This window comes from Onychostruthus taczanowskii, unplaced genomic scaffold (genome assembly GCF_017590055.1).
Source record: "Onychostruthus taczanowskii isolate IOZ18803 unplaced genomic scaffold, ASM1759005v1 scaffold10, whole genome shotgun sequence".
NCBI classification, from domain to species: domain Eukaryota; kingdom Metazoa; phylum Chordata; class Aves; order Passeriformes; family Passeridae; genus Onychostruthus; species Onychostruthus taczanowskii.
In genome coordinates this window covers 10,899,244-10,924,826 of record NW_024496526.1, presented here as the reverse complement: position 1 = coordinate 10,924,826, position 25,583 = coordinate 10,899,244, and the positions used below count along the sequence as shown (strand labels likewise).

The window sequence follows — 25,583 nt, the reverse complement described above, 5'->3', positions numbered from 1 at the left end:
CTAGTCCAGTGCACAAAAGACAGGATTACTAGTGAGGAAAATCCCAGTCACTTGCAGTTCCCTTTTGCAGTACAGTCTTGGAGTGCAATTCCATTTTTCCAGTTCCAGTATTCTGAGTGAATGACATGCAGACATTACAGGCCAGGAGCTGAGGCATCACTAGAGAGGTGGGGGATAAGTGTCTTCGTAACTACCAAAATGAATTGTCTTATTCAAAAAAACCAAAGGTGGAAGATGAGGACAGGTAAGAATGCAGCTAATACTCAGGAACAGTAGTCTGAGTTCAGCCATACTGAAAAAATTACTCTGATTACTGAAAATGTCAGTGAGATTATATGTTATATAAGTACAATCCTGCATTTACCAAGTTTGAGAGGATATTTTCTCATCAGTCAAATGGTAGATAGAGCCTGTATCTTTAAGAAATGCATTTGGTACTGGATTTAAAAAAAAAAAAAAAAAAAAAAAAAAAAAAAAAAAAAAAAAACCAAAAAAACCAACTTTGAACTGTACTTTTCCCCCTCCTGGATTCAGGCCTGTGTAAGTATCCCAATTAAAAAAAAAACATCAACCAAACCTCTATTATAGGATAAAATTGTAGCCCCTTTTTTGTACAGAGCCCCTTCTTTATTGAAGCAATCAGCCATACTTTCATCAAGGAAAGGATAACTACTTTCATTCAGTAGGACAATCCTCTGTGTATTTAAATTCTGTCAGGTGGAATACAGCCTGATGAAGACTGAAACAGTGAAGTTATTTAGGACTGCATAGTTCCAGTACCATTTGGTTATAACTGACAACATAACCCTTCATATAATTCTGTCAAGGAAGAGTATTGACCTTCAAATGGTTAAGTCAAGTTCAGTACCTTTATCACCAATCTTACCTTTCAGTATAACTTTTTTTCACTGCCATTTTTTTCAATCACTAGAAAATCAGAAAAATTTTGCTATTTAACTCCCTCTGCAAGTAAAGCTAAAAGGATCTCTGAGAAGTTAAGTGAATCCTATGCATCTCTTGTTCATTTTCAGTCCATCAGGTTCTAAAAACTGAGTAACAGCTTCCTTTCTCACCATGGATATTTCTTCCTTAATGCCTTGTGGTGAGCTTCTGATTGCACTAAGCATTGCTTTTAGTGGGTAGATTCCCTCTGTGAGAAGCAAAATTGGTGATTCTGCCAATGTGAGCAGAGTGAGGCTGTGCTTTGCCTTCTGGAGAAAGTCCTGGTGTTTAATTGCTTTTCTTTTTAATACATCGCCTCAACGCGCTTGGCTGAGCACCAGCACCATTATCGCTTTCCGAGGCATTGCCACTTAGGATTGTATTTTCTTATTCCTTTTTAAATAAACTTTGTCCATGCAGGGTTGATGCAGGCAGTGGCCATTCTGAGGCACAGTGAGAAAACAACATTTTTGCCATTCAGTTTGTACCTGAAGAAAGGCAGAAAGCCTGGGAACTCAGACTTCAACATCCTGGTTTATTAAATCATGCCCAAGTTCAAAGAGGGTTGGTATAAACCTAATCAGGTCAAACAGTCTTGTCATGTCAAGGAAATATTCATGTATGAGCATGGTAATCTTGGCATTAAAATGCTGAATGTACTGATTCATCTCATCATTTTATGAAAATTCTGCTTTTCAAACCATAAGGCCCAGCTCTCTAAACTAAGTTATCTCCTTTTAAACTAAACGACACAAGAATTGAAGCTATAGACAACATAAGTTTCAGCTCCTCAGTTCATGAGGCAATAGCTGTTTTGTCCACATCTGCAGCTATGGATCACACACAGTTTGTGCTAAGCAGCTGCTTTTCCTCTAAGGTAATTCACTCACAATTCAGGATCATGAGAAACGCTTTCCTTGTGATACTGAAATCTATTTGTAGATTTTTATGCTCTGAAATCCAGTAGGAAAACTTTGATCCCATAGTCATGGTTGCATTACCCATAATGCCATCAGGGGATGATACATACCAGTGCATATCTGGCTTTCCTATCAGCTGCTGAACATACTAATTAACTTAAAAATGCTTCCTAGCAATGCATTTTTTAACACAAAAGAAGCTGGCAGTTACTGTTTATCATGGAAATCTGATGTGTGTCTCTGAGAATGTCATTATCTGCTACAGCAAAATAATTTTGGGATTTCTGCTCAAGTAGAAAAAAGAAAAATGATTCATTATTTCAGAAATTATTTTACTGTCAGTCCAGAAAATAGATGAAAGCTTCTGACAATGTACAATGGAGAGTGAGGCTTATTATTTAAAGTTATGCTTTAAAGAGAAAGAAATTCAAACATCCCATTTTTAGCTCAGCTGTAATACAGCAGAGGTCACGCAGTTACAGCTTTCACCTTTGTAGTTTGCTGGATGTGGCTGGGTAACTATTTTCACTGCAGAGTGTTACTTGTTCCCCTGAGGTTCAGTGAGATCTGGAGACTGTTCACTTTGCTCTGAGAGCCTGCATGGCATTCTGTCCTGGCTGGAGGACAGACAGCCACTGCCCAGCCCTTTTCACGTGACACCTTCTACTGCAAACGGCCGTGTCACACCAGAGAATTCAGTGGGAAGTCGCTTCTGATGAGACCAGTACATCTCTGGTCAGAAAACTGCCCTGTATCTCCTTGCTCTACAGGAAGCTGTGAAGGTGTTAAAATTGTCCCACTAAACAGGTTATGTATGAGCAGCCTATGGTGCTGCAACAGCATATCCCACTTAGACACGTTGTGTTGTAAATACAAAGCAGTTACAGGAGTTAGAGGATAGCTAAATTGGAAGAACTGTGAATTTAAAATAAGAAATAGTGGCTCCTGGGATCAAGTTTACCCTGAGCATATGCAGACAAAGTAACAAGCAATTTTTAAAAAGTAAAATCTAGAAAACTGTTTTCCCTTGCAATAAAGTTATGAGCAATAACTAAAAAAAAAAACCAAAAGGGAACACACTTTGTATCTTCTATTAGAGATCAGATCTGAAACGAAAGACCTTGAGTTATACAATTAAGTATTGATTTTGCTGATCTATGTTTAATTCTCATAGCAATTTTGTTGTTTTTACCCAATAGTGTTTTGCAGTTATACTTCACTTGAAGCAATGCCCTTCTTGCTTTTGTGTTAATCTAAAAACTAAATTGCCCAATGCATGAGAGACATAAATAAAGTTCATTTTGTTCCTTTTTGTAACTGATTCTGAGCTCTTTAAAGTGCTGGTTAACTAAACTTAGACAGCTGGAAAATACATTTATCCTGCAGAGTGGTTCATTGCTATTTCTGGGCTCTGGTGGGACTCATAAGCATAGCCTGACCTCCAGATAACCAAAGCTTGTGTGTGTTACCACATTCAAGAAGTGGCCTTGCTGCTGCTTTCCTTCCTGCACACGAGTGTGGGGTCCCCTGTGCCTGTGAACCAGCCCACCCTTCCCTGCTCCTCCTTCCCACTACACCTGAGGAATCCTTGTGCTGTTCAGGAGGGCTGCAGCTCTTTCTGCTCCTTGATCACACAGCTCTGAAAAGGCATTCTACCCACATGTAACCTCTCATTTTTACAGTTTGTAGAAAATCTAATTTGATGTATTAATGTAGGAATAACACCTATTTATAATGTATCAGTGTAACTGCAGGCTAGTTTTGTTTTCCTAATTTGCTGTGCTTGAAGTGACATGCCAGATTTTATTACATCACTAATGGGTTTTAGTTATTCCCTTTAGGATGTTGCCAGCAAGGAAACATTATTTTGATTCATGACTCATGGGTTTATTTCAAAGTGATGTGGCTCATGATGAATGTCTATGTATGTCAGGAAGAGTTTCTCCTCTTCTGACAGCTGGTCTCTGCTCCCAGGTGGTGCAAGGCACCCCATACTGGGCAGGTAAGAAGCTCCAGCTGTGGGAAGCTCTCCACCTATACAGTGGAGTAGAACAACAAATGCTCCCCATACCCTAAGGCCATAATGGTACAGATTTCCCATACAAAAATACACTTAGGATAAGTAAAAGAAGCTAACCATTGATTTGCTTTAGGGTGATGGGCCAGAGCTGTTACAGAGGCAATGTGAAAACTAGTTTTTGTCTGCATTGAGCCTTTTTTCCTTTTTCTCCATTATCTGTCTCTTGTAGACCAAAATCTCTGACTGCATGTTTTTGTCTTTTCCCTTAATTAATACTTAGGAAAACATATAGCGTCCACACCAAATGCAGCACTCAGCTTGTTCACAGAACAGATCAGAACAGCCAGCAGCAAAGTCAGCACTTAAGGGCTGAAATGGTTTTAAGCATTGCTGCTGAGAAGGATCCTGTGTGAGAGCAAGCACGGGCTGCTGGTCCCACCTTAGCTCTTGTAGCAGCACTGGGCAAATGATGGAGCCTTTCTCTTTGCTGTGGTGACAGAACCACCTGTTCAATGCACAGAAAGCCACTCCTGACACGGGAGAGATCTGAGTGGAAAGCATGGCTTAGAGGTTAGGTGCTGCCTACATTTCCCTACATTTCAAATCTCACCCAGCTCTTCTGGGACGGGAGAGATCTGAGTGGAAAGCATGGCTTAGAGGTTAGGTGCTCCCTACATTTCTTACCAAATCTCACCCAGCTCTTCTGGATGTAGAACACACCCACCTCACGTTCCACTCTGCAGAAGCAGCTGCTGAGTCACTTCAGTGTGACTCTCAAATGCATTAATGAACTAATTACTTTAAAATAAACAATGCTAACATCTTTGGGCTAACCCTTGTTCTTTGTTATAGCTGTGACTCAGCTGCAGTCAATAGCAAATCTACATAAAAAACCCCAAAGATACTACGTAATCACATACACCATTTATCAATCAAATTCCAGCAATAGTTGTTTTGCTTTTGCCTTTTGAATCATCTAGCAGCTTTTAGGACTGCCATGAATAATAAGAAACTTATTTAAGGATGAATCTAAATAAACACTCTTTGGTAATTTTTTACAAGTTGTATCTATAATAACTAGAGAAAAAATTCTTAACATTTCTGTTCTGACACACAACAAGGTTAAAGAAATGGCCAATGACTTTTCAGCTCTAGGAATGTACATAATTGTGTTATTCTGAGAGAAAATGATTTGTTGATTGTGCAGATTCTTACATTAATATCTCTGCCTAAAGTTTTATTTTTGCTGATGTGTTTTCTTCTACGTGTTAAAGAAAGGAAGTTTCAGGATTTTTTACAGAAGGATGTAACTGGGCATGAGGACACCTAAAAAGGACAATTCTATGTCCAAAAAATACCCATAACTTATTTCTGAATTGTCTCTTGTTTTGGTAATAAATTTTGCTACCACTGTTAGAATTAGTTTTCCCTTTAAGCCCTGATGTATTGTAGATGTACTGTTCACTACTCAGGATCTTTTGCCAACAGGTTTTACTGATGGGCTTCAGTTCAGTTGAATTTCACTTGATTCAATGTCTTTGCTTAAAATTTTTAGAGTACTTTTGTTCCCTGCGGTTTCTCTAATGTAATTTATAAAATTAATGAGAAACTAGGGTGTGGTTAATGTAAGATTGTAGCCTAGGTTGTGATTGAAGGGTATAAAAAAACTATTGATACTACATATTTGCAGAATATACCAATGAATTCAGTCTGGGCTGTTCTGAGGTGTAAATCCATCCTTCAGTAGGATAGCCAAAATCCTCCTCTGATTGTGATGCTTCACCCAGACTGCTCTGTCCTGCAGGTTCTCCAGGTGCTCCTCCAGCCCAGGAGCTGAAATTGGCTCCATTTGAATCAATAAGAGTTTTATCACAGGCCTTACTAGCTCCAGTATTGAGTCCTGCAGTCCCAAGTCTGTGCTAACTAGTCAGATTCCATTTATCTAAAGAAAAGCTGTGAAGTGGGAAAATTAAAGACGAAGAAACATCATTTAGTCTGCCATATAATAAAGTATTTTAGGCTTAGCACTCTGAACAGCAAAAGGTGCTAATGTGTGTTATTGATGCCATGGCTGAGGATTTTCTCATCTGGCCTACAGAGAAGTGAAACAGCTTTTTCAGTATTTCAAGTGAGGGCAGAGGGAAGAAAATTTTAAGGTGAAATTGTGAAAAATTTCTATTGTAGGGTCCTAAATTTGTGCTCATTCCCATTACCAAGGGTTGTACTCCTCTCTCAGAAAACATTTTAATTACAGATATTGAAGACAGTTTTAACTGTCATCTAAAATTAGAATCCAACACAACATTCCCTAAAACCTTTTAGACTCAAGTTTAATTAATGCACCAAACAGAAAATGTTCATTTGCTAAGACTTTAAGATCTCCTGTTGCTTTGCTTAAGTTTGTTCGAAACATTTTCCCAAAATAGTAATCTAATCCATGCATTGTCATCTTATGACATGTGACAAGATCAGAGCAAAAACAGTCTTTGCAGTGGCATTTCAATTTTTATCTAACTAGCCATCAAAACAAGCAATCAAACTGTAACAATTTGTCTTCCTCTCACCAAAGATTTCCAAGGAGAAGCAGCACAGTGTGCACAACATTTCACTGACTTGGAACTTGAATTTGCAGAAAATTCTAAGGACCCTTTACAACTGCACATGTAATGACCCACAGCATCCACACATCTGCCCAAGCTGTATCTTCAGTGTGTTTAAAATGCCATCTCATTTTCTAGCTAAACAAATATGTTGATGCCTTGGATTTACAGTAATTTACTGATTCTGTCTTTGCCATCTGATGGCAGTACCAAAAATGAGGAATGGCTTTGCACGCTGATGGCATATCTCAGAATGCTTGAATCTTATCTGCCCAGGAGGTTATTGAATGTTGATTGTAAAATGTTGAATGCTATCCCATATATCTCTGGTAATACGATCTGTAAGAGGAGTTAGTTACACAGATTTTGAAACACTATGAACAGCAGGTCATTTTTATTGAGCTGCTCCCTACACAGTTCCCTAATGATTCCTTGGACAGATCTCTGATTGCAAATACCAGTAGCTAACAAAGGGATAAAATGACTCTGGTGCAATCCTACTGTGTGTTTTCAATATCAAGTGCTAATACATTGTCCAGTGTTCCCACAGAATTACACCACTTCTGTGAGAAGGCCTGGCCAATATCTGATTGATTCTGGTCTGTGGGGATGGGCCCAGTTCAGTGCAATTTCCTCTCTTGTTGCTTTCTTGTCTATTAGAGAGGGTTTGGGTTTGTGGAAATCGATAGGCTTATACATGCAAAATGTGAGGCTATTCCCTAGCAAGTTTCTTTTGCATCCTTAATTTACGGAAAATGCTGTTTTCTCCTCTGCACCTTTTTTTTTTTTTTTTAACTCTACTTAAACAAATACCTGTTAAAACCTACCCCCCAAAGTATTAATGCAGGAGAAGATCTGAATTCCTGTGAGGATGCTGGAGATGTTTAACTCATGTGTAGCCAGGGTCTGCTACTTAGGACATTAATAGCACTTGAGTGTTACATAAATGGAGTCCTATTTGTCTTAGCAGAATCATTAAAGTTATGATTTATCCTAAAATGGACACTAATGTTCTATTTAATCATAACAGTTATTTAAGCATCTAACAATCTATTTTCTCTCACCCTGTGAACTTTAGAAAGATGACAATTAATGGTGTACAATAGGAAACTTTTAAAGGAATATGCTTACAATATTTCTCTCACTTTTACAGAAACTGAAGCAAACTGAAGAAACAAAAGAAGATTCCCAGAACAGAGTATCTAAAATTTCCCTGGAGTCTCTCAATAAATTTAACAGCAATAATGCACTTTTATTAGAAAAAGAGAAGAACTGCCTGAACAAGGTTGAAGGACACAAGGAAGAGAATGGAAAGAAAGAAGCAGCTTCCTTGAACAACTCGGGTCGGCAGGATGTGGACAATTTGGAATCCCTAAGTGATTCCCTGTACGACAGCTTCTCCTCCTGTGCCAGCCAAGGCTCCAATGACGTTTAGGGACACTTCCAGCAGGCTGCAGCACGGAGTGGAGCTGAAGGTGAGCACGGGGTGAGGAGAGAGAGGAGACTGTGCTTGACAATTCCCCCTCGAGCTCGCTGTGCTCATGTCAGGGTGTTCTGACCTCCCAGCACACAGCAATAAGGCAGGGCAGCATCACAGTGGTGCAGGGGACTCAACACCCCCAACACAACGAATACACAGAATAAAGTCTTAATTTTGCACTTTTGTGAATATTTGTACAGTTGTAAATACCTTGGGAAAATATATTTGTAGGGATACACGACAGCAATAAATATTAAATTGGTGCTATGCTCCTGTAATGGCAGATTACTAACTTAAAGAAATTGGTGTGTATATTAACAAGAAAAGCTAGTAGATTTTTTTTTAAGAGTTATAATTGTCATAGTCTTAAGACTGTCTGTAGAATCACTGCATTACCATAAACTTGAGCCTGCCAGATTGTCTTTAATAAACTCTCGCATACTCCCTTTTAGAAAACATATTTTCTTTTTTCTTTTTAGTGCAATTCCATACAGGTATTCTAGGGAAACATGTGTTTCAGTTAGTACAACTTCACAACAGGTGTCTTATTTCAAAAGGGTTTTGACTTTTGACATGGCAAGAAAATGAATAGATTAAAAGGCCTGATACTGCTGGCATTGGCTTCATCAATCATGCACATAACTGTTTGAAAGATCAGGGTCAAAGCAATTCACTGCTGACACAAACAGGAGTCCTGTAGGAATGAGAACCACATAAACCACCCTGCACTTCTGACTGCAACGTGGCTTTTCAACTTCCACCTCTGTACTGTACTCATTTCCCATCAAATTATAAATGTACCATACTGTGTTATCTTTTCTAGTCTCTGTTTGGTCTTAAGCAAATTCTGAACGCTAAAATTCAACTCCTGTTTGTGACACACTAAGATGTTGGTGCTAACCAGTACTAGTTCAAACATATCTTGGAGCAGGGGGATTGGGCTGTATTGGGTGTTTTTGTTTTTTTCTACAAAGGTTGTTTATATGTAAGGGAGAGTCTATTGCAAAGGTTCTGTGTATTTTTTCTAGATGTGAAGTATTTATAACTGCTTTTTGTACAGCAATTGTAAAGTAGATATATTTGGGGTATTTCTAGACTCTACAGTTTCTTTAGCACATGCTTGTTAATCTTTGAAATATTGTATGATCAGTGTTACTATTTTGTGCAAATTGTTATATTTTCATTCATTTCTGCCATAAACTTGCATCGTCTTTTTCAACTTTTAAGAAATTTTCATTGAAACATCTTTCGTAAATAAAACTTCTCTTGCCTACCGGTGCCTGCTGGGGGGTTTTGGGAAGGGGATGCTGTGACAGCTTGGGCTGGGGTCAGGAGCCGCCCCCGCTCCGGGACAGCGATGTGTTCGGAGAAGTGACACGGGGCTGTTAAACAGCGATTTTAGCTTAATTAACTCTTCCTTGGAGCAGAGCTGTGAAACGATCGCTGGCAAAGGGGGCGACGCACAGAGACGGTCCCACAGGGACGATGCGGGGGCAGCACCCCGGGCTGCCCCTGCCCTCCCCACGGCGCTGCCCAGCCCCCGACGGCTCTCGTCGCTTTATCCCGCCCCATCCCATTCCATTCCACCCCCCCGTCAGCTCCTGCCGCCTCATCCCGCTTCCCCCGCCTCAGCCCATCCCGCTGCGTGTCCGCGGGGGCGGCAGGGTCTGAGCGCCGCTCCGGCGCGAACGCGGCCACCGCGCCCTTTTCCCCCGCGTTTTGTTATGCTGGAATTCCCTTTTAGAGGGCTGGGAGGAGGGAACGGCGGGGCCGCGCCTCCCCTCGGTCCCTCCCGGGGTCGTGGGTGCTGCGGGGCGGTCGTGGGAGGCGAGCGGCGCCTGGCAGCGGGCGCGGCCCGTCAGTCCCCGGCTGCCACCTGTGGGCTCGGCCGGGCGGGGACACGGCAGGGACCGGGCGAGTCGCGCACGGCGCGGGGTCTGTGCCAAAGATGAGGAGCCGAGGAGCCGGGCGGGGATGTGATATGATGTGATGTGATGAGCAGCCGCGGCGGGCAGAGGGTCGCGGGGCCCCTCGGCAGCGCCGTGCGAGACGGAGCCGGAGCTGCGGGGGCTCCCCTCCCTCGCTGAACTTCGCCCGTCCCCGAGGCGCTCCCGGCGAGGTGCGGGGCGGCTGGCGGGGATCCCCGCCCCGCTCCGCCGGCATCACATGGTGCTGGGGGAGGGAGGGGGGAGCCGCCCCCCAGCCCTCGCTTCTCCTACAGTTTCTTCCAGTCTCAGCGCTCAACTCCGGCGAGGCTGGAGCGCGGCGCGGGGCTGGGCAGGGCGGGCTCCGCCGCCGGCTCCCGGGGCGCCGCTCCGCAGCGGAGGCGGCGGGGAAGCGGCACAAGTGCGCGGCGCCTCCGCTGCATCTCGGCTTCTGATGCCCCTTCGCGCCTGCACGCCAGCCCGGCGGCCGCGGCTCCGGGAGGATGCGGCTCTTCCTCCTCGCTGCAACTTTCTGGGGATTGTGCCTGGCTCCAGGTAAGGGCTCCGCGCAGCTCGCCCGGGGGTGCCGGCTGCCAGCGCGGCGCTGGGAGCCTCCGTCCCCTCGTAGCCCCTCGACGGAGCGGCTACCGGGCGTGAAAAGGAGCGGGGCGGCGGAGCCCCCGTCCTGCCCGCGGCCCGCAGAGCCCCCGCCGTGTCCCCAGCGCTGCTGTCCCCAGCGGGGCGAGGCGGGGAGCGGCGCGGTGCTCCCGGCGGATGCCGCCCGCTGACTCGGCGGGCAGTGGGTCGGTGCCAGCGGGCGCTCCCGCCGCCGCAGCGCTCCCAGCGGAGAGCGGGCACGGGCCGGGGTCCCCGCCGCGGGACGAGGGTGCGGGAACGGCCGGGAACGCTGCTGGCGAGCCGCGCGGAGCGCCTCGTTTGCATGATAAAGGAGGGATGCTCCGCCGGCGGGGGATGCTCCGCCGCTTTAATTGTGCATGGCAAAATAGTAATTAAATCATTTGTAATTAATTAGTAGCTAAGTAAACCCTTCGGTACAGATAAGAGCGTATCTACGAGCCGGGTTGCTCTCTGCGGGGCGCGGGCGGCTTTCAGCCGCGGGGCGGGCGATGGGCAGCGGCTGCGGGGCTCTGCCGGTGCCGGTGTCGGTGTCGATGCCGGTGCCGGTGTCGATGCCGGTGCCGATGCCGGTGCCGGTACCGGTGGCCGTCGCCTCCTGGCGGCGGCGTCTCCAGCACCGAAGCGGAGAAGCGAAAGGAGCATCAGCTCAGCTGAGCGGGCGGCACGCTTGTTTTACTTTGTATTTGTCAAAGGGACACTCTGAGCTGTTGAGTAGCCGAGAACAGCCGAATGCGAAGGGGGAAAGATTAGGAAGATTTCTGGCACGTGTCGGTAGTTTGGTTTTCTTCGGTGTTTGGTTTTTGTTTTGGTTTTTGGTTTGGTTTGGTTTTTTAATACTGTTGCTATTATTTAAGGGCATTATTTAGATGGGGCACCCGGTTGAGCAGATTGTGTCCCTGCCCATGGCAGGGGCTTGGAATGAGATGATCTATAAAGTCCTTTCCAAAAGAAAGCATTCTATGGTTTTAAACAAATCTCTATCTGTTCCAGGTTCGGGTTTGCAAATACAGTGTTACCAGTGTGAGGAGTTCCAGCTAAATAATGACTGCTCCTCTCCGGAGTTCATAGTGAATTGTACAGTGAATGTTCAAGATATGTGTCAGAAAGAAGTAATGGAAAAAAGTTTTGGTAAGAATTTAATAATTATTCTTCTGTTTATGTGGTTTAGGCAGCATTTGTTGCTTTTGGCTCCACCCATTCATGGTGTTCAGCTTCATATGAATCTTGTGTCCCTACCTGAAGGAACTGGATTTAATGTCTTATACTTCTGAGTGGCTTTGCAACTCAATGAAGTTAAGCATTTTCCTTTAAAAACTGGTGTAAAAACTGAAGGATGCAAGGCAAATGTTGATAAAGCTGCTTAATACACAGTCTTATGGGTCTCTGATATAGTTTCCCAGCACTGGGAAATTAATAACAACAAGTTAGTTTAATCTCATTACAGTTAATTACATGGGCTTTTTCCCCAAGAGATAGAAGAGCATTAAATTAGTAATTCCCTCCTTTCTTTTATTTACTCAAGCAATTTATATACTCTGAAGATTCATCTTAAGGGAAGGAATGTGTAGTACTGATCTTTGCTTTCATCCACTAAAGCAACCATCAAGTAAAAGGGAGAAAGAGTTTTCTTTTTAAAAAGTGGGGGGGAATTTAGGGGGGAAGAGAAGGGCACAAATGGATTTATCATACCAATTTTTAAGATTTTTTTTCCCCTTACTGAAATTAATATTTAAATTCGCATATTAGGACATCAATGTGTCCAAGAGGAAATCAGCTGTGATTCTGCACCTTGCCTCTGTTGTCTTTTGGGCTGTTCTATAAATGGCTGGGGTTTGTTCAGCATCGTGGAAGGCATTTGGGATTCAGAGAGAACTGTCAGGCCTTACACTGCTGTGTTCCCCTGTAGCTCTCTACACGAGCAGAAGACAGGAGCTCTGTTAGGGACTCCGGGGCAGTGTGAGATGGCAGGAAGGGAGCTGGAGCTCATGGAGCCTCCTGCTCCCACTGCAGGCAGCTGAGAGGGTGCCAGGCATTGGAATGGATGAGGAGCAGCCCCAGCCTGGATGTGCCCCCTGTGCCAAGCCTGGGGAGCAGAGGGCAGCCTGGGGCTTCAGAACCCTGACTGAAGGGGATGCTGCTCTCTGGGATGCCCATCTCACAGATTTGGGGTTTTGCTGTTAACACAGACTGAGTCACAGTCTGTCCTTCCCCAGCAAGTCCTCCAGGAGCAGCAGGATGCCTCTGTGTGCAAACGTGTGCAGTCATCCATCCTGAACAGCAGCAATGCTTCCTGGGCTGAGCAAACTCCTCTTCCTCCTCAGTCAGCTGGTCCCACCTGTGCTGGTGATTTCAGGTCCCTGTGTAATCAGTCCTGATAAATATAATTGTTAGGCATCAAAAACAGCTGAACTGCTGACACTCTCACCATCCACAGTGACCACTGCCATGAAATACTTAGAACCTGTCCAGTGCAGGAGAAAAAAAGTTGGTTTTAAGCTGTTTAAAGGAAGATTAGTCTCTCTTAAGTTTTTGTTTTTTTTTTTTTCTGGAGTATTTTATTTCAAGTTTACTTGGGAAGGGTGGTGAGGGTGTGAGATAGTTACAGCTTGCAAGGTACCTTTAAAATCTTGAGTATCTCTAAATGACTGCTTCAAGGCTTTGCTATCTCCACACCACAGCTTCTGTAGCACTTTCATGAGGTTAGACAGGATGTTGTGGTGATTTGGAGGGCTCTAGATGTGGTAGTAGACACAGACAGGAAAGTCAGATTTGAACTCTTTTCATTGATGCATAACTTGCCATTACTCCTGTGAAAAAATGGGTTGCAATACAGTAAATAAGCAGCTCTTAAACTGCTTGGTGGGGTTTTTTTCTGTGCAATTTTATGTTTTTTCTGAGTAGATCCCTGGGGTTTTTTTCCTTTAGGAGGTTACTAGCTTGCTCTGCATAGCAGGTTGCCACTGTTCTATTACACTTACTTCTATAAATGCATTTCTTATTAATTTTAAGTTCAGAGATTGTAAATTTCAGCCAGTTAACAAATTAAAATTTTAACCTATTTCAAACTGAATGAAATTTACATTGCAAACTTAGTTTCTGTTACCCTCAGTCAATTTTAGAGAGCATTGGTTGTAAAACAGAGATGATTCAGTTCATCATCCTTTATTGCTTTTATTCCTAATTGATATTTAAATGTGTGCAATATAAATGCTTTACTCTCCCAAGTTTTATTTAATAATTCATTTTACTTCTACCAGTATATTTCATAACCTGATTCTTTTGGTTGTTGCTTATTACTAAAAGCTGAAATGTTTCAAGTATTGATTTTAATTTGTAACAGACTTGAGTTTGAGCTTTTAACCCAGAAAATGAAAGACGCAAATTTGCATTCATTTGACAGCACAATCTCATAATTAGAGTTCTTTCCTCTCGACTAAATACAGTCAAAGGAGTGGAATTTTCATAGATTAACCCATTTTTGCCATTACCAAAACACAGCTGTGTCAGTGAGACAAGTGCCCCAAGTTATCTCAAACTTTATTTAAACTCTGGCGCAGCGTTCTGAGGCAGAGCTCAGGGTGGCAGTGGGTGACCATCCCTCTGAGGGAGCCACCCTTCTGCACAGGCACCACTCTGAGTCTTGCTGCCAGGGGCTCAGCCCCAGCCTGTGCCCAGGGACTTCTCCTCGAGTGTTTGCTGGCTCAGGAGCTGTGCCACGGCAGCTCTGTGGCTCAGCTTCGTTTCTGGATTAAAATCCCTGTCCCAGAGGCACCACGGTGGCAGCCCTGGGCTGCTCTCCCCATTTACCTTGTGCAAAGCTCCTTATGCCTGCTCACAGCTAACTCCTCCTCAGTTTCTCCACATTCAGTGCTCCAGATGTCACTGGTTTCTCTCAGAGCATTGTCCCAGCTCCAGGTGAGAAATGACAGCAGCCAGGCGTGTTCCTAACCAGAGCTTGCTCCTGTGGCAGCCTCTGGTGTGAGCAGCTAGGAAAGCAGGTGTTAGTAACTTCTATTCTGAGTAAGATCACCAGGCTTCTGATCTCAGCTGTTTGTTGTATCAGGTAGACATTTGCTCCTTTGGACAGCTTAAAGCGAATTGAGAACTGGGCAGCAAATGGCAAAATATTTTTCTCTCTTAAGGCTGAGTTGTATTTAAAATTTTTGCCAGAGAAAGTTTAATGATTGTTGGAATTCTGTTCCAGTGGGAGATACAGGACAAGACAGTATTTTCCCTGTGATAAAGAATCTTACTAATTAATCTGTTAATTAAATCTCAAAAAAAAAAAAAAAAAAAAAAAAAAAAAGAAAGAAAAGAAAAAGCCTTCTTTTAGAGGGAGGAGTGATGAGAATGGAAAGTGGCACTCAAGACCACAAAATTTTTATCCCACAGAAATTGATGTAAAGGATAAGTTTTTAGTGCATTTTTCAACTGGATAAGCAGGTGTTTTAAGACTGTGTAAATTGAATGTTTGACAAAGGATCAAAGTTCTTACCACAATTCTACTTGCAGATACCTTGTGGAAATACCTGTGGTGGATTCCCTGCTCCCACCTGCCCCTCTCTTTCCAGTCTACAGATTTTTAAATTAGACATGTCAGTGCTCCTTCATTTTTAGAATATATGTAGCAACAAAGAAATCCCACAGTATATTGGGATCAAGTGAAACATCTTGGTGATCTATAGATGAGTGTATAGTGTGTATATGCTTTTATATATATTATATATCATAGAAAACATACTGGTAATGGTAGTTTTGTCTTTTACTGAGGGGAAGAGTTATCTGACATAAAGGCTGATCTAAAACCTACTTCAGGCAAAATGAACCTTGCAATGTGAACACATAAGTGAGGGATAAAGCAGGAGGGATGAGACAGCCAGCCCAGAGAGGTAGCCAGTCTCAATTTCTTGGAGCCCTCTGCAAGTAAACCTGCCCACGAGCATGTTTGGAACAATACACCGTCTGTTCTAATCTACTTGTGAACATACTTTTACTAACTTTTGCAAGGAAAAAAAATTATTCACTGTAGCAATGCCAGTAAAATATCAAGGATTTTTCCTTTTGCAAGCAACTTGGGAAGCAATCAGATTATTGGAATAATCTGCAATAAGAAATTTTGCTTGTCTCTTTGGTTTACTATGGTCCTTTTAATGTATTTAATTGGCCTATAACTCTGCAGTGTAGTTAAAGAAATTGCAGTGATTGCGTGCTTAAAAGTAGTGCATGGAAACACCATGAGCAAGATCAGCATCTCAGTGTTGAATCAGAACTTTATCTATTTCTTTGAACTCTTTTCAGTATTGGTTTTTCCATAATTTGTTTTATCAGTGCCTGTGTTGCATGACGAGTTGGGCTGTGGTAAATTCTTTACCTGTAATTATTACTTGGTTTTGCCATGACTGAGTTGTTCATGTTTGCAAGGATTACAGAACCACATACTTTATTCTGTGTTCATGTATAGAATCCATTAGTACTAATGTTAATTGCATATTTCTATCAAGGGGGAATTATGCTCGGTGTACTTTTATTGACAAAGTGATTAAAACAGTAAACAAAGTTTAATGTTGCCAGAATTACTGTAGGCATTAAAGCTTTATAGGAAGTTGTTGCATACCCAGTATCCATTTAGAAACAGTAAGAAACATCTACTAAATTGATGGTTGATTTGTTAGTTTGTTTTTGTTTTTTTTTTTCCTCTACACTTTTTGGTCAAAGGATATCAACATAAGAGAATTTGTTGGTGGCTGGGAGAGGAGTTTGTTTGTTTTTTAATCAAAGCAAAGCATGATAGAATAAATCTTTATTGGCATTTTTAAAAGATAAATAAAAATTTTGCATGGGACAGTTGGTACCTAAAACATCACATATTGTGCTACCAGTGAAATGAAGACATAATGTTGATATTGGAAACACAGTTCACTTTTGATATTGAATAAAAGACCTGCAATGGACATTGTTAATTACTGTATGTTGAAAACTTGGAGCTGTGGATACGTTTCCATTCAGAAACACTTTTTCGCAAATGTCAAAACCATTTCCTCACTTGTAAATTTTTTCCAATCTTTGGGTTTCTCAGAAAACTTCCAGCCACTTATGGAATGCACTGACTGAGTGTGTCAGCTAAGGAGAAGCTATGAGAGTGTTCAGCAGCTGCTGTTCTGACTGCCTTTCAATAAAGAAAAGCAGCAGTGGAGTTAACAGTTCAAGCAGTTTATGACTTGAAAGTCATGACAAAGATGCGAGTGCAGGAGTGATGAAGGCTGCATTATTTTAAGGAAGATGGGGTATCTGGTCCAGCGAGTTTCATCTTTCACAGGACGTGGACAATAGCTTTTTATGTTATTTTATTTCTCAGGCTTGTATGGAAGATATACAAATGAATTTTGTGATGATACAGTGCCCACAGCCTTGTGTCTCTTAAACCTCCCCTGAGAGTTTCCTATTGCATTTCACACACAAATGAGTTTGTGTTTCCAAACCCTTTTGAAGCCTGACCCTGTCACTCCTCTTAGCTCCCGGTGACCTTATCAAAACATTGGCAAGTAAGTTTAATTAATCCAAACAGTTTTCATTTCCATTTTTCCTTTGTAGTCTGGATGGGGGTTTTTTTGGGAAACTTGACAAAACTGGATTTTGCCAGCTTACCAGTAAGTCTTTGAAACTGGAAAAAGCCATATAAAACCCAGGAAAATCCTACTCCTAAGTGGAAGAGGCTGTAAAATCCTGAGCATAAAAATAGCTAAAGATTTAAGAGTAGAATGAATTTCCAAAGTTCTGGCATGCAAGTGCTAACATCTAAGCCATGCCAGTGAAATTGGTAAGGACATTAATTAGGGATGCAGCAAGACTATTCACATGTAAAATTATTTCTGTGACTTTAACATTTGTAAAGGTGAAAGGCTTGTGGCTTCCCTTCATCTCAGAATGTAAGGGTTGTCAAGAAAAATCCTCATACAGAATTATGAACAATGAGTCCAAGTTCACCTCTGTCTCTACAAGATGAAGTGTCTTTAGGTCTTGATGGTAAAGGACATTTAGATCTTGATTCCTTTGTATCAGCTAAGAGGAGAGAATGGAAGGCTGTGAGCCAGCTTTGTTGGGAAGATTGTGTGCTGAGTGCTTGACTGTACATCCACGTTGGTGAGCAGGGAAATGAATGAGAACAGTAGGAAACCAAAGAATTATTAGACATGCAGGTGAAAGCTGAGCTTTGATCTCTCATTTGCAGCCTCCTGTGGCTTTAAAAAATGTTTGATAACACCACCATTAGCAGCTGTATTTCACTTTCCCAGCCTATGCATTTTTAAGCATTTTAATGCCATGTTTCAGCTTTGCAAGCAGTGACAAAGACTTTTTTGTGATTTTTTTTTTTTGTTGTTAACAACACCATTTTGAGTCACATTTCCAGCATCAGAATTAGAAGGCACAACTTACAAAAAGATATCAGCGTAATCTATACCCTTGTCCTCTGTCAGCCGAAAATTGTCCAGTTTTCTCCTGAGCTGACTTCATTTCTGCAAGGTGTCATGTCAGGGTCAGAAGGAGAGTGATGAGGCCAGACTTCCATTGCCAAAAGTTTCCTGTTAGTTTCTGAAAAAATGTGCTACTTTTTAAAAGTGCCAAATGTTGGAGGATTTGTGATGATATCAGGTTTTCATACACAATCGTGATGGCAATATGCTAAGTGAACCAGGTGGTTTATTTCCATTTTGCAGGGGGGCAGAGAGGGCTGGGTTTGTTTTATTTTTAATAGACTTGTATACTCTCTAAGAACCTACAGGCATGAATATGCTTTTGTTTTGTCTATGGAATGCATCAAAGGGAGGACCAGGATGAAATAGCTGCAGTCCTAAAACAGAAGATTAAAAATCAGGAAGTGTGTGCATAGCTTTGCAATAGATTTCAAGTCACATACTTTTAGTGCCTTGGGGTTGTTTTTGGTCTGGAAAACATCAACCCTGGTAGCTCACAGTATTTAAGTAGCTGTTTACAAGGTGATTAGAAAATTTTGTGATACAATTTCTAGCAAGGTGCAAATTATTTGAACCACTTGTCTCGTCAACTTTCTCTCTGGAGTTCACAAGGATAAGAAGAATTAGTGTGAAGTGAAACTTACAGGACATGGTTGGATATGACTATATTTTACACTTGCTCAAATTGTTTGGGGTTTTTGGGAGGGTTTTTTGTAACAATGAACTTACACCCATAGCTGAAAGTCTGTGTGCTGAGGAAGCTTAATTCATACTTCAAACCAATAAAAACATGATCTTACTAAAACTGCAATTTTTTGGGGAAGCACAAACTCAATGAATGATTGATTGCTCTTCAATATTCAGCTGCTTTCTACGATCTTTAGGACCTTATTAGATAGAATATTTATAATCACTTTCTCTAGAAAACAGCAAATCACAATAGGACCTCTGGAGTCTGTCACTGTTTGATGTATGTGAACAGGTACTAGCTGAGGAACCGATAATTATCATAGCAGAACCACTGAAGCCATAAATAAATGGGCATAAGACCTAATACGGAAATTATATGTGAACAGGTACTAGCTGAGGAACCGATAATTATCATAGCAGAAACACTGAAGCCATAAATAGATGGGCTAAAACCTAATACGGAAATTTAAAAACATAATTTGCACACCTATTTGTGTATAGACTGAACCAAATTTTTGTAGCATTACTGATACAGTGAAATGCAAAAGTAATCACATTTATATTTTAAGTTCCATTGAAGGTGATGTTCGCCTGTTTACACGTTATTCTTGCACTAGTATAAGTTCTCATTTTATTTCCTGGCAGACATCAGAAAAGAGCTTTTATAAGTCCTACTGGGTGCTGAATTTTGCTTGAGTGCAGGGTAAGCTAGGGACAGTTTAAGGAAAAAAAAAACAGAATTAAATATATGAATGAAATCACGAAGCAAGTGTGGCTCAGCAGAGCACACATCAAGTCTATGCACAATGAAAGGGAAAATTCGCAGATTCACCAAGAGCAGAATTGAAAGTTGTGGTGAAATAAGACAGTTGGAATGATGCAGAATATTCAAAGAAAGGAATATTGGTACATAAGCACAGTCATCAAGTTTTCTCTATGAGTAAAAACATTAAGAGAACACCCAAAAAGATCCTGTGCAATTTATGCTAATGCAAGAGCTAGAACAAGATTTGGGGGGCTTCTCCTGAGTTCTGTGTGCTACACTGTGAATTATCCACTGCTGGCCAATTTCGTACCTTTTGCTTAGAACAGATGGGCAAGGTTTAAACACCCAATCTAAAAGAGCTGAGTGGAGGTTCTGCCAAAATTGTAAGTGTACACCTCAAACTCGTCTTGATTACCTGCTGGCTTTCTCAGCCACTTACTTTAAGATACAAAACTTCTCTACAGCTCTTTTTTTGCTTCCAGCACCTGGTGCAGCCTTGAGAAGGCTCAAGGATGCCTCAGTGCTGGGCCCTAGCTGGACACAGAGTTCTTTCTAAGCTCCAGAAGATTCATGTGGCAGCTTTGCTCAGAGCACGTGATTTTGCTAAAGCACTGTTTGTGGAGTGAGCTGCACCAGGCTGACTTTCACACCTGTGCCTGTGAAATTGGTTATATACATATAAAATAGAAAATACACAAATAAAACGGTTTATAAAAAGCTTTCTTTAAAAAAGTGGAGTGTCAGTGACAGCCCACAAGATCAGAGAACGTGTGGCTTGGAAAGCTCGGTGTTGGGCACGGTGACACTGCCCACTTGACTGAGGCAAGCTTAGAGAGCAGAGGTTTGTGGCCACCAGGTCCTGGGGTGAAGGACAGGGCTGTGATTTCCTGCTGAGCTGGGCCTTTGCAGAAAGAAATTCAGAGTAGCTGGGTCATCATAGGAGTGGGAAGGTGACTTTTTTTGGAAATTAGGTCACTGATCTCACAGGTGATAACCCTGGTTGCCTGTCTTGGCTCTGCATTTTGCTGAAGGACACTCCTGAGAGTACAGGTCCAAACTGAAGTTGCACACTGCTTGGATTGTGCTTGGCTCTTAAAAGTTGGAGAGTCATGCTTACACAGCACCTTTTTTGTCTGCACCTCCTAGAACAGAAGACTCAGAGGTGTCTAATAGGGTTCTTTTCAATCAGTAAGAGAAAAAACCTTGGATCTTCTGGTGCCATCTGCATAAACACAGTGTTAGAAGTAGGTGTGATGTCACCTTTTTTGGTTGTCCTAGTAACAAGTTAAGCTGTTATCAAGAGAAATGCACTGGGCTGTGCAGACAGGGTAGAGGAAAGAACACTCACTTTTGGATTTGAATTATTGCTCAAATAGTTTGTTAAAATTAAGACAGAATGTACTTGTGTGTGGACAAAACAGTGCCAGGGTGCAGATGCACAGGATTAGACTGGATCCAACTGAGAAAATAAATATTGCAAGCAAGAACTATAGAAAAGCCTAAAGACTTATACCCACCCCTTCATTGCAAGGAATAAGGCAGAAATAAAAGTTTGGGCCTTGACACTGTCTAAATATGTGATGACTTGTGGGGCAGAGAGAGGCATAACCATGGGGAAGTTGCTTAGTCTAGAAATAAATTTTCAATGCCAAATTTAAGCCCAAATCTGCTTTCAAAAAACTCCTGTAAACAAACATGCCTGTTGTAGGTATATGCGACACGAGAGAGTGTGGGATATAATCTTATTATCACACAGCTGTGTCCCCTCTTTTCTTGAAATTTCTTGATCTGCATCCCACAAACCTTGAAGCCAAAATCATGGAAAATCTGTTGGTCAGTAGTAGGTCCTTCACAGTAAAACATCCTCGTAATACCTAAACTGTTGTTGGGGGTCTGCTGAATCCCTGAAAAAGGACAAATTACTCTGTATTCATCCATCAAGTAATTGGGCAACAAATATACTAATTGAGTAGTCGTAAATATGTTAATTGATCACTAGTTTCAATTGTTGAGGGTGGGTAGCTGGGAATGACCCCATCCCAGCAAAAGCAGAGTGTAAAAAGTGAAGTTTTCTTGCTTAGCCAGTGACTCAGAACAATCTGAGGTAGAAGAAAAGCTTCCAGAAAGGTTTGCAATTATTTTTGTGGGTGATATGTTAATGAAGGCATCGGGCTGATTGCTCAGGCAAAATACCGAGTAATTAGCAGTTATGTGTGTGGTATGAGTCTTATGAGGCAGATAACCACTTTGAAGAACTGTCTGCAGTTCAGCCTGCTGGTGGCAAATGATCCAGGGAGATCTTGGGGATCGTTTTGGAACTGGCTCAGCAATGCTGCAAAAGAAGGAGTTTGAGGAGAGATCTCAGGATTTAACCCAGAGAGGAGGCTGCTGGCCTGGCTGAGCTCAGGGGGTGAGCTGAAGTTACTGGGGGCCATTGAACTGTTTGCTGGAGTGAGGAGGTGGTGCCCCTGCCATCAGATCACAAAAGTCAGTTGTACTCATGTATTTCCTACCAGAATTGTGATAGGAAGAAGGTTTAGGAGTAAGTGAAGTCTCAGCACAAGTGTTTTAAAAATGTCACGCCTGCAGTGCTAACATTCCCTCTTTTCCCACCAACTTCTGTGCCTGTTTGCATTGTGTCTTCCTGTCAAGATACTGCAGAACCAGAGAGAGAGCAAAGCCTTTCTATGCTGAGCAAGTTTGCTTCATACCTGATGCTTTTTAAAAAGCACTTAATGTGACAGCAGCTGGTTTGTGAGATCAAGAGACTCTGTCAGTACTCAAAGGGAAAAAATCTTGGATGTGAAGGGCATGTTGTTAGCAAAGGAGCTGTTAAAAACCTGATGGAAATGCTGAGGTTTTTAAGTAAAAAATATCTCTAAAATTTAGATGACTAGAACAGGGAATGGGAATAAACAATCACTTGGATGTGAAATTTCCTATTGTAAGGCATTTACTGAAAAGCCACTGGAGAAGTGTTACAAGGGGATTTTGCTACTAGTCAGATTATTCTTCCTATTTAGGTGTGAACATGGTCCATCTGTTTATGGAACTCTGAGTAGTAAAATTTCAGTCTGTGCTGAAATACTGTGTTTTGACTTCAAAAGGAGCTCAGGATTGTTCCATGGGATTGATCCTGGAGAACAGATCTGTTGTAAACATATGGAGTTAAGCTGCAGGACTTTGATTTTTTTGCACGAGAGGTTTCGTAGGGTTGTCTGGTGAAAACCATGCCTCAGAGGGCATCATCTAATTGCTCACAGCAATGAACAGTTCTAGTCTCCTAATCAATGGGAGAAGTGAAAAGTGTGGTATTTCCACACTATAAATTATCCAAACTAATAAATCGCTAGTTCAAGTTGTGAACAGAGCTTTGCAGGAAACCTGTGAAAAGCAAACAGCAGGAAGAGAGTGATCCATAAAATGATGGGAAAAGGAAATCTGCCAGAGTCAAAAGCTTTTCAGAGACTTGGTCTTTGAGGGGAATGTCGAATTCACTGCTGTTCATATGGAAGACTGAGGAATGGCTGAGTGTGGTGGGTGTTTGTTGCTCAGGGAAATAATCTGTGATGGGGAGATATGAGATCGGGTCATTGTGCCTGGTTTAACTGAATATAGGAGTCTTTCTCAAGAGAGAAGGAGAAGGAAAAACATTAATTGTAGCCATGGGAAGGGTCATATCTGCCTCTGCTCTGGGAAGACTGCAGGAGGAACATGGCCAAAGCACCAGGTCTTTTTGGGGAACATCAGCTGAGATTTTGGTATTGCAAAGCTGATCAGTGGCAGCACCACTGAGGCTCCTTGACAGCAGTGGTTTGTCAGCAGAGACAGAACTCCCCTCTTTTTGCAAACTGTAGTAATAAAGACTGCATTGCTTGATCTGTGTGCCTTTGCTGCTACAGGGAGAACAGCCCACAGCTCCTCTTCCTTCTTGAGAAAAGGCTCTACCTGCTGTGTTGATTGATTGAAGCTCACTGGAGACAGAGGAAGATTTAACACTCACTTGAGGGCTTCTCTTCATAAGTTCAACGAGATAGATAGCCTAAAAACACATTTCAGAGTTGAGATTTGCAGAGGGAGAACACAAAACCAGGAAACCCCTGCACTGTTGGGATGGCAGCAGTGTTGTGACAGTATAAAAGAATTGCTTTAATTAAAAGTCTCTGAAGACAGCAAATCCTTCTTTCTGAGCACAGCCCAAAGAAAGGGTGTTCTGCTGCTACTGTCAGCACTCAGAGGTGCAGTGGCTGATGCCAAATGACAGAGATTTCCCCTGGACTTTGGAGGTGCTGTAGTGGTTATTAAGTCTCTGGGGACTGAATAAATATCTGCAGGCACTGTATATCCAGCACCAGGGCCATATTCCCTCCTCACTCCCTCCAAAAAGAGTCTCAATCACTGTGCGTTTAAAGACATTTTGGGACCATGCCACAGGTTGCGAAGGCACCATTCTCTGAGGGAATCCTGTTCCCTTGCTTTTCAGGAGGAAAAAACTAAAAACTTTTTGAAAATCTGGTATTTAAAAAGAATAGTGATTTTATCATACTTAGGAATATCCCTACTACTGTTTGTAACTACAAGCAGGCGAGCATCCATTATCTATTTCTATTATGTGTGTGTTTTTCTAAGACAAAATTTCTACTGTATCACTTGCAGGAAAATTTTGGAGTAATGGCATGGGGAACTGCCATAACCATTTTTCACTGTGACAGAAGAAAATACAACTGTGTATTTTAAAGCCTTTATAAACCATGTTAAAATAGCAGCTGAAAGTATATGCATCAGAATGTACTTTTTCAGTTAAAAACAATCTGAGAAATTAGAAATTAGCTTATTAATTAAAATTACCTTAAATTACATTCAAAAAGGGAAGACTTTCAACTCAAGAAAGACGTTTCTATAGAAATGGAAATTTTTGTTATTGAGGGTATTAAACTTCAAAGATAAGCAAGAACTGAGATTACCTGGAAAAATACTTCTAATTCTTCTTCAAAAAAAAAATTTTAAAGGGGAGGGAGGAGGATGAAAGTTTTGCTGATAATCATCCTCTTTTTACTCCTAGTTACCTGTCTGTGTGTGGCAAAGGAACAGGAAAAGGAAAAAAAATTCTCAAAAGACAAATTAAGAGCACAGAAAGCTGTAATTACTTAGACACCTTAACTCAGACATGTTCAGCAATAGAAACAAAACTAATTTTCTCACTAATTGCATTTCAGTTATAGCTATTCAAACAGTTTATTCTGAAAGATGAAGAATTCCAGCTATAAAATGCATCATTTGATATGCATTATGCAAATTAAGTCTGTAATATTTTTGGTTCCAACCAGGATCGAACTACAGAGAACTCCCAGGCGGAGCGACCGTGGCGCCCCGGCAGCGCAGGGCTGTTGGTGCTGTCACTGCTGAGGGGTCTGCCCTGAGCACCGGCAGTGCTTTGGGGATGTGAGCTGGGTTTGCAGCTGCTTCTGAGCAGGAATCCTGCTGTGAAGCGTTCCCCTCAAACGCAGTAACCTTTGTTGTGTGTCACAGGAATCATGTACCGCAAGTCCTGCGCCTCCTCGGCCGCGTGTCTGATCGCCTCCGCCGGCTACCAGTCCTTCTGCTCCCCTGGCAAGGTCAACTCCGTCTGCATCAGCTGCTGCAACACTCCCCTCTGCAATGGACCCCGGCCCAAGAAGAGGGGGAATTCTGCTGTGGTGCCCAGAGCACACATGACAACCACTCTTCTGCTCCTTAAATTTGCTCTGTTGTTTTTGTACTGCTAAACTTCAACCAAGTTGGTTTGTTTGTTTGGTTTTTTCCCTGACACAATTTGTTCTGCATCCTTCTTTCTTCAAAGACGCTGCAATTATTTTCTGTTTGTTTCCAAATCCCTGTCAAGAGCAAGGGAAGTTCAGTGGCTGTGTGGAGAAGAGGGGCTGATATTTTTGTCAGCTAATGAGTTCAGTTAGCAGATTGAATTTCCAGTGTGCACTTAAAAATCCCAGCAGGATACAGACCTCCTGTTCCTTTTGCATAACTGGAAACAAATCCATCCGTGTTATTCCTTTTGCGATGTTGTCACTTTCCTGGGTCATTTCAATTGCCATGTTTTTAAGCTCATTGCTAAGCATTAACTTTGCCTTAGGA

The 25,583-nt window shown here is 42.1% G+C and overlaps 2 protein-coding genes across 2 annotated transcripts in view; both read left to right on the top strand.

The window, feature by feature from the left end:
• The window catches only part of NCKAP5 (NCK associated protein 5), a 354,576-nt gene extending 346,086 nt beyond the window's left edge, over positions 1–8,490 (top strand). Inside the window, exon 20 of the mRNA XM_041406435.1 lies at positions 7,636–8,490. Within this exon, the coding sequence (XP_041262369.1) occupies positions 7,636–7,917 (282 nt within the window). The 3' untranslated portion in view covers positions 7,918–8,490. The remainder of the gene's footprint in view (positions 1–7,635) is intronic.
• Positions 8,491–10,188: 1,698 nt separating this feature from the next.
• Positions 10,189–25,583, top strand: LYPD1 (LY6/PLAUR domain containing 1). Its single transcript, XM_041406461.1, has 3 exons — positions 10,189–10,442; positions 11,517–11,654; positions 24,984–25,583. The coding sequence occupies exons 1-3, from the start codon at positions 10,391–10,393 to the stop codon at positions 25,217–25,219; spliced, it is 426 nt and encodes a 141-aa protein (XP_041262395.1). The 5' UTR covers positions 10,189–10,390; the 3' UTR covers positions 25,220–25,583.

Excerpts from the sequence above, each read along its gene's own strand:
- LYPD1 (XM_041406461.1), top strand. The coding sequence starts at position 10,391 with ATGCGGCTCTTCCTCCTCGCTGCAACTTTCTGGGGATTGTGCCTGGCT. Across the intron at positions 10,443-11,516 it reads GGGATTGTGCCTGGCTCCAG|GTTCGGGTTTGCAAATACAG; the intron begins GTAAGGGCTCCG and ends TATCTGTTCCAG. Across the intron at positions 11,655-24,983 it reads AGTAATGGAAAAAAGTTTTG|GAATCATGTACCGCAAGTCC; the intron begins GTAAGAATTTAA and ends TGTGTGTCACAG.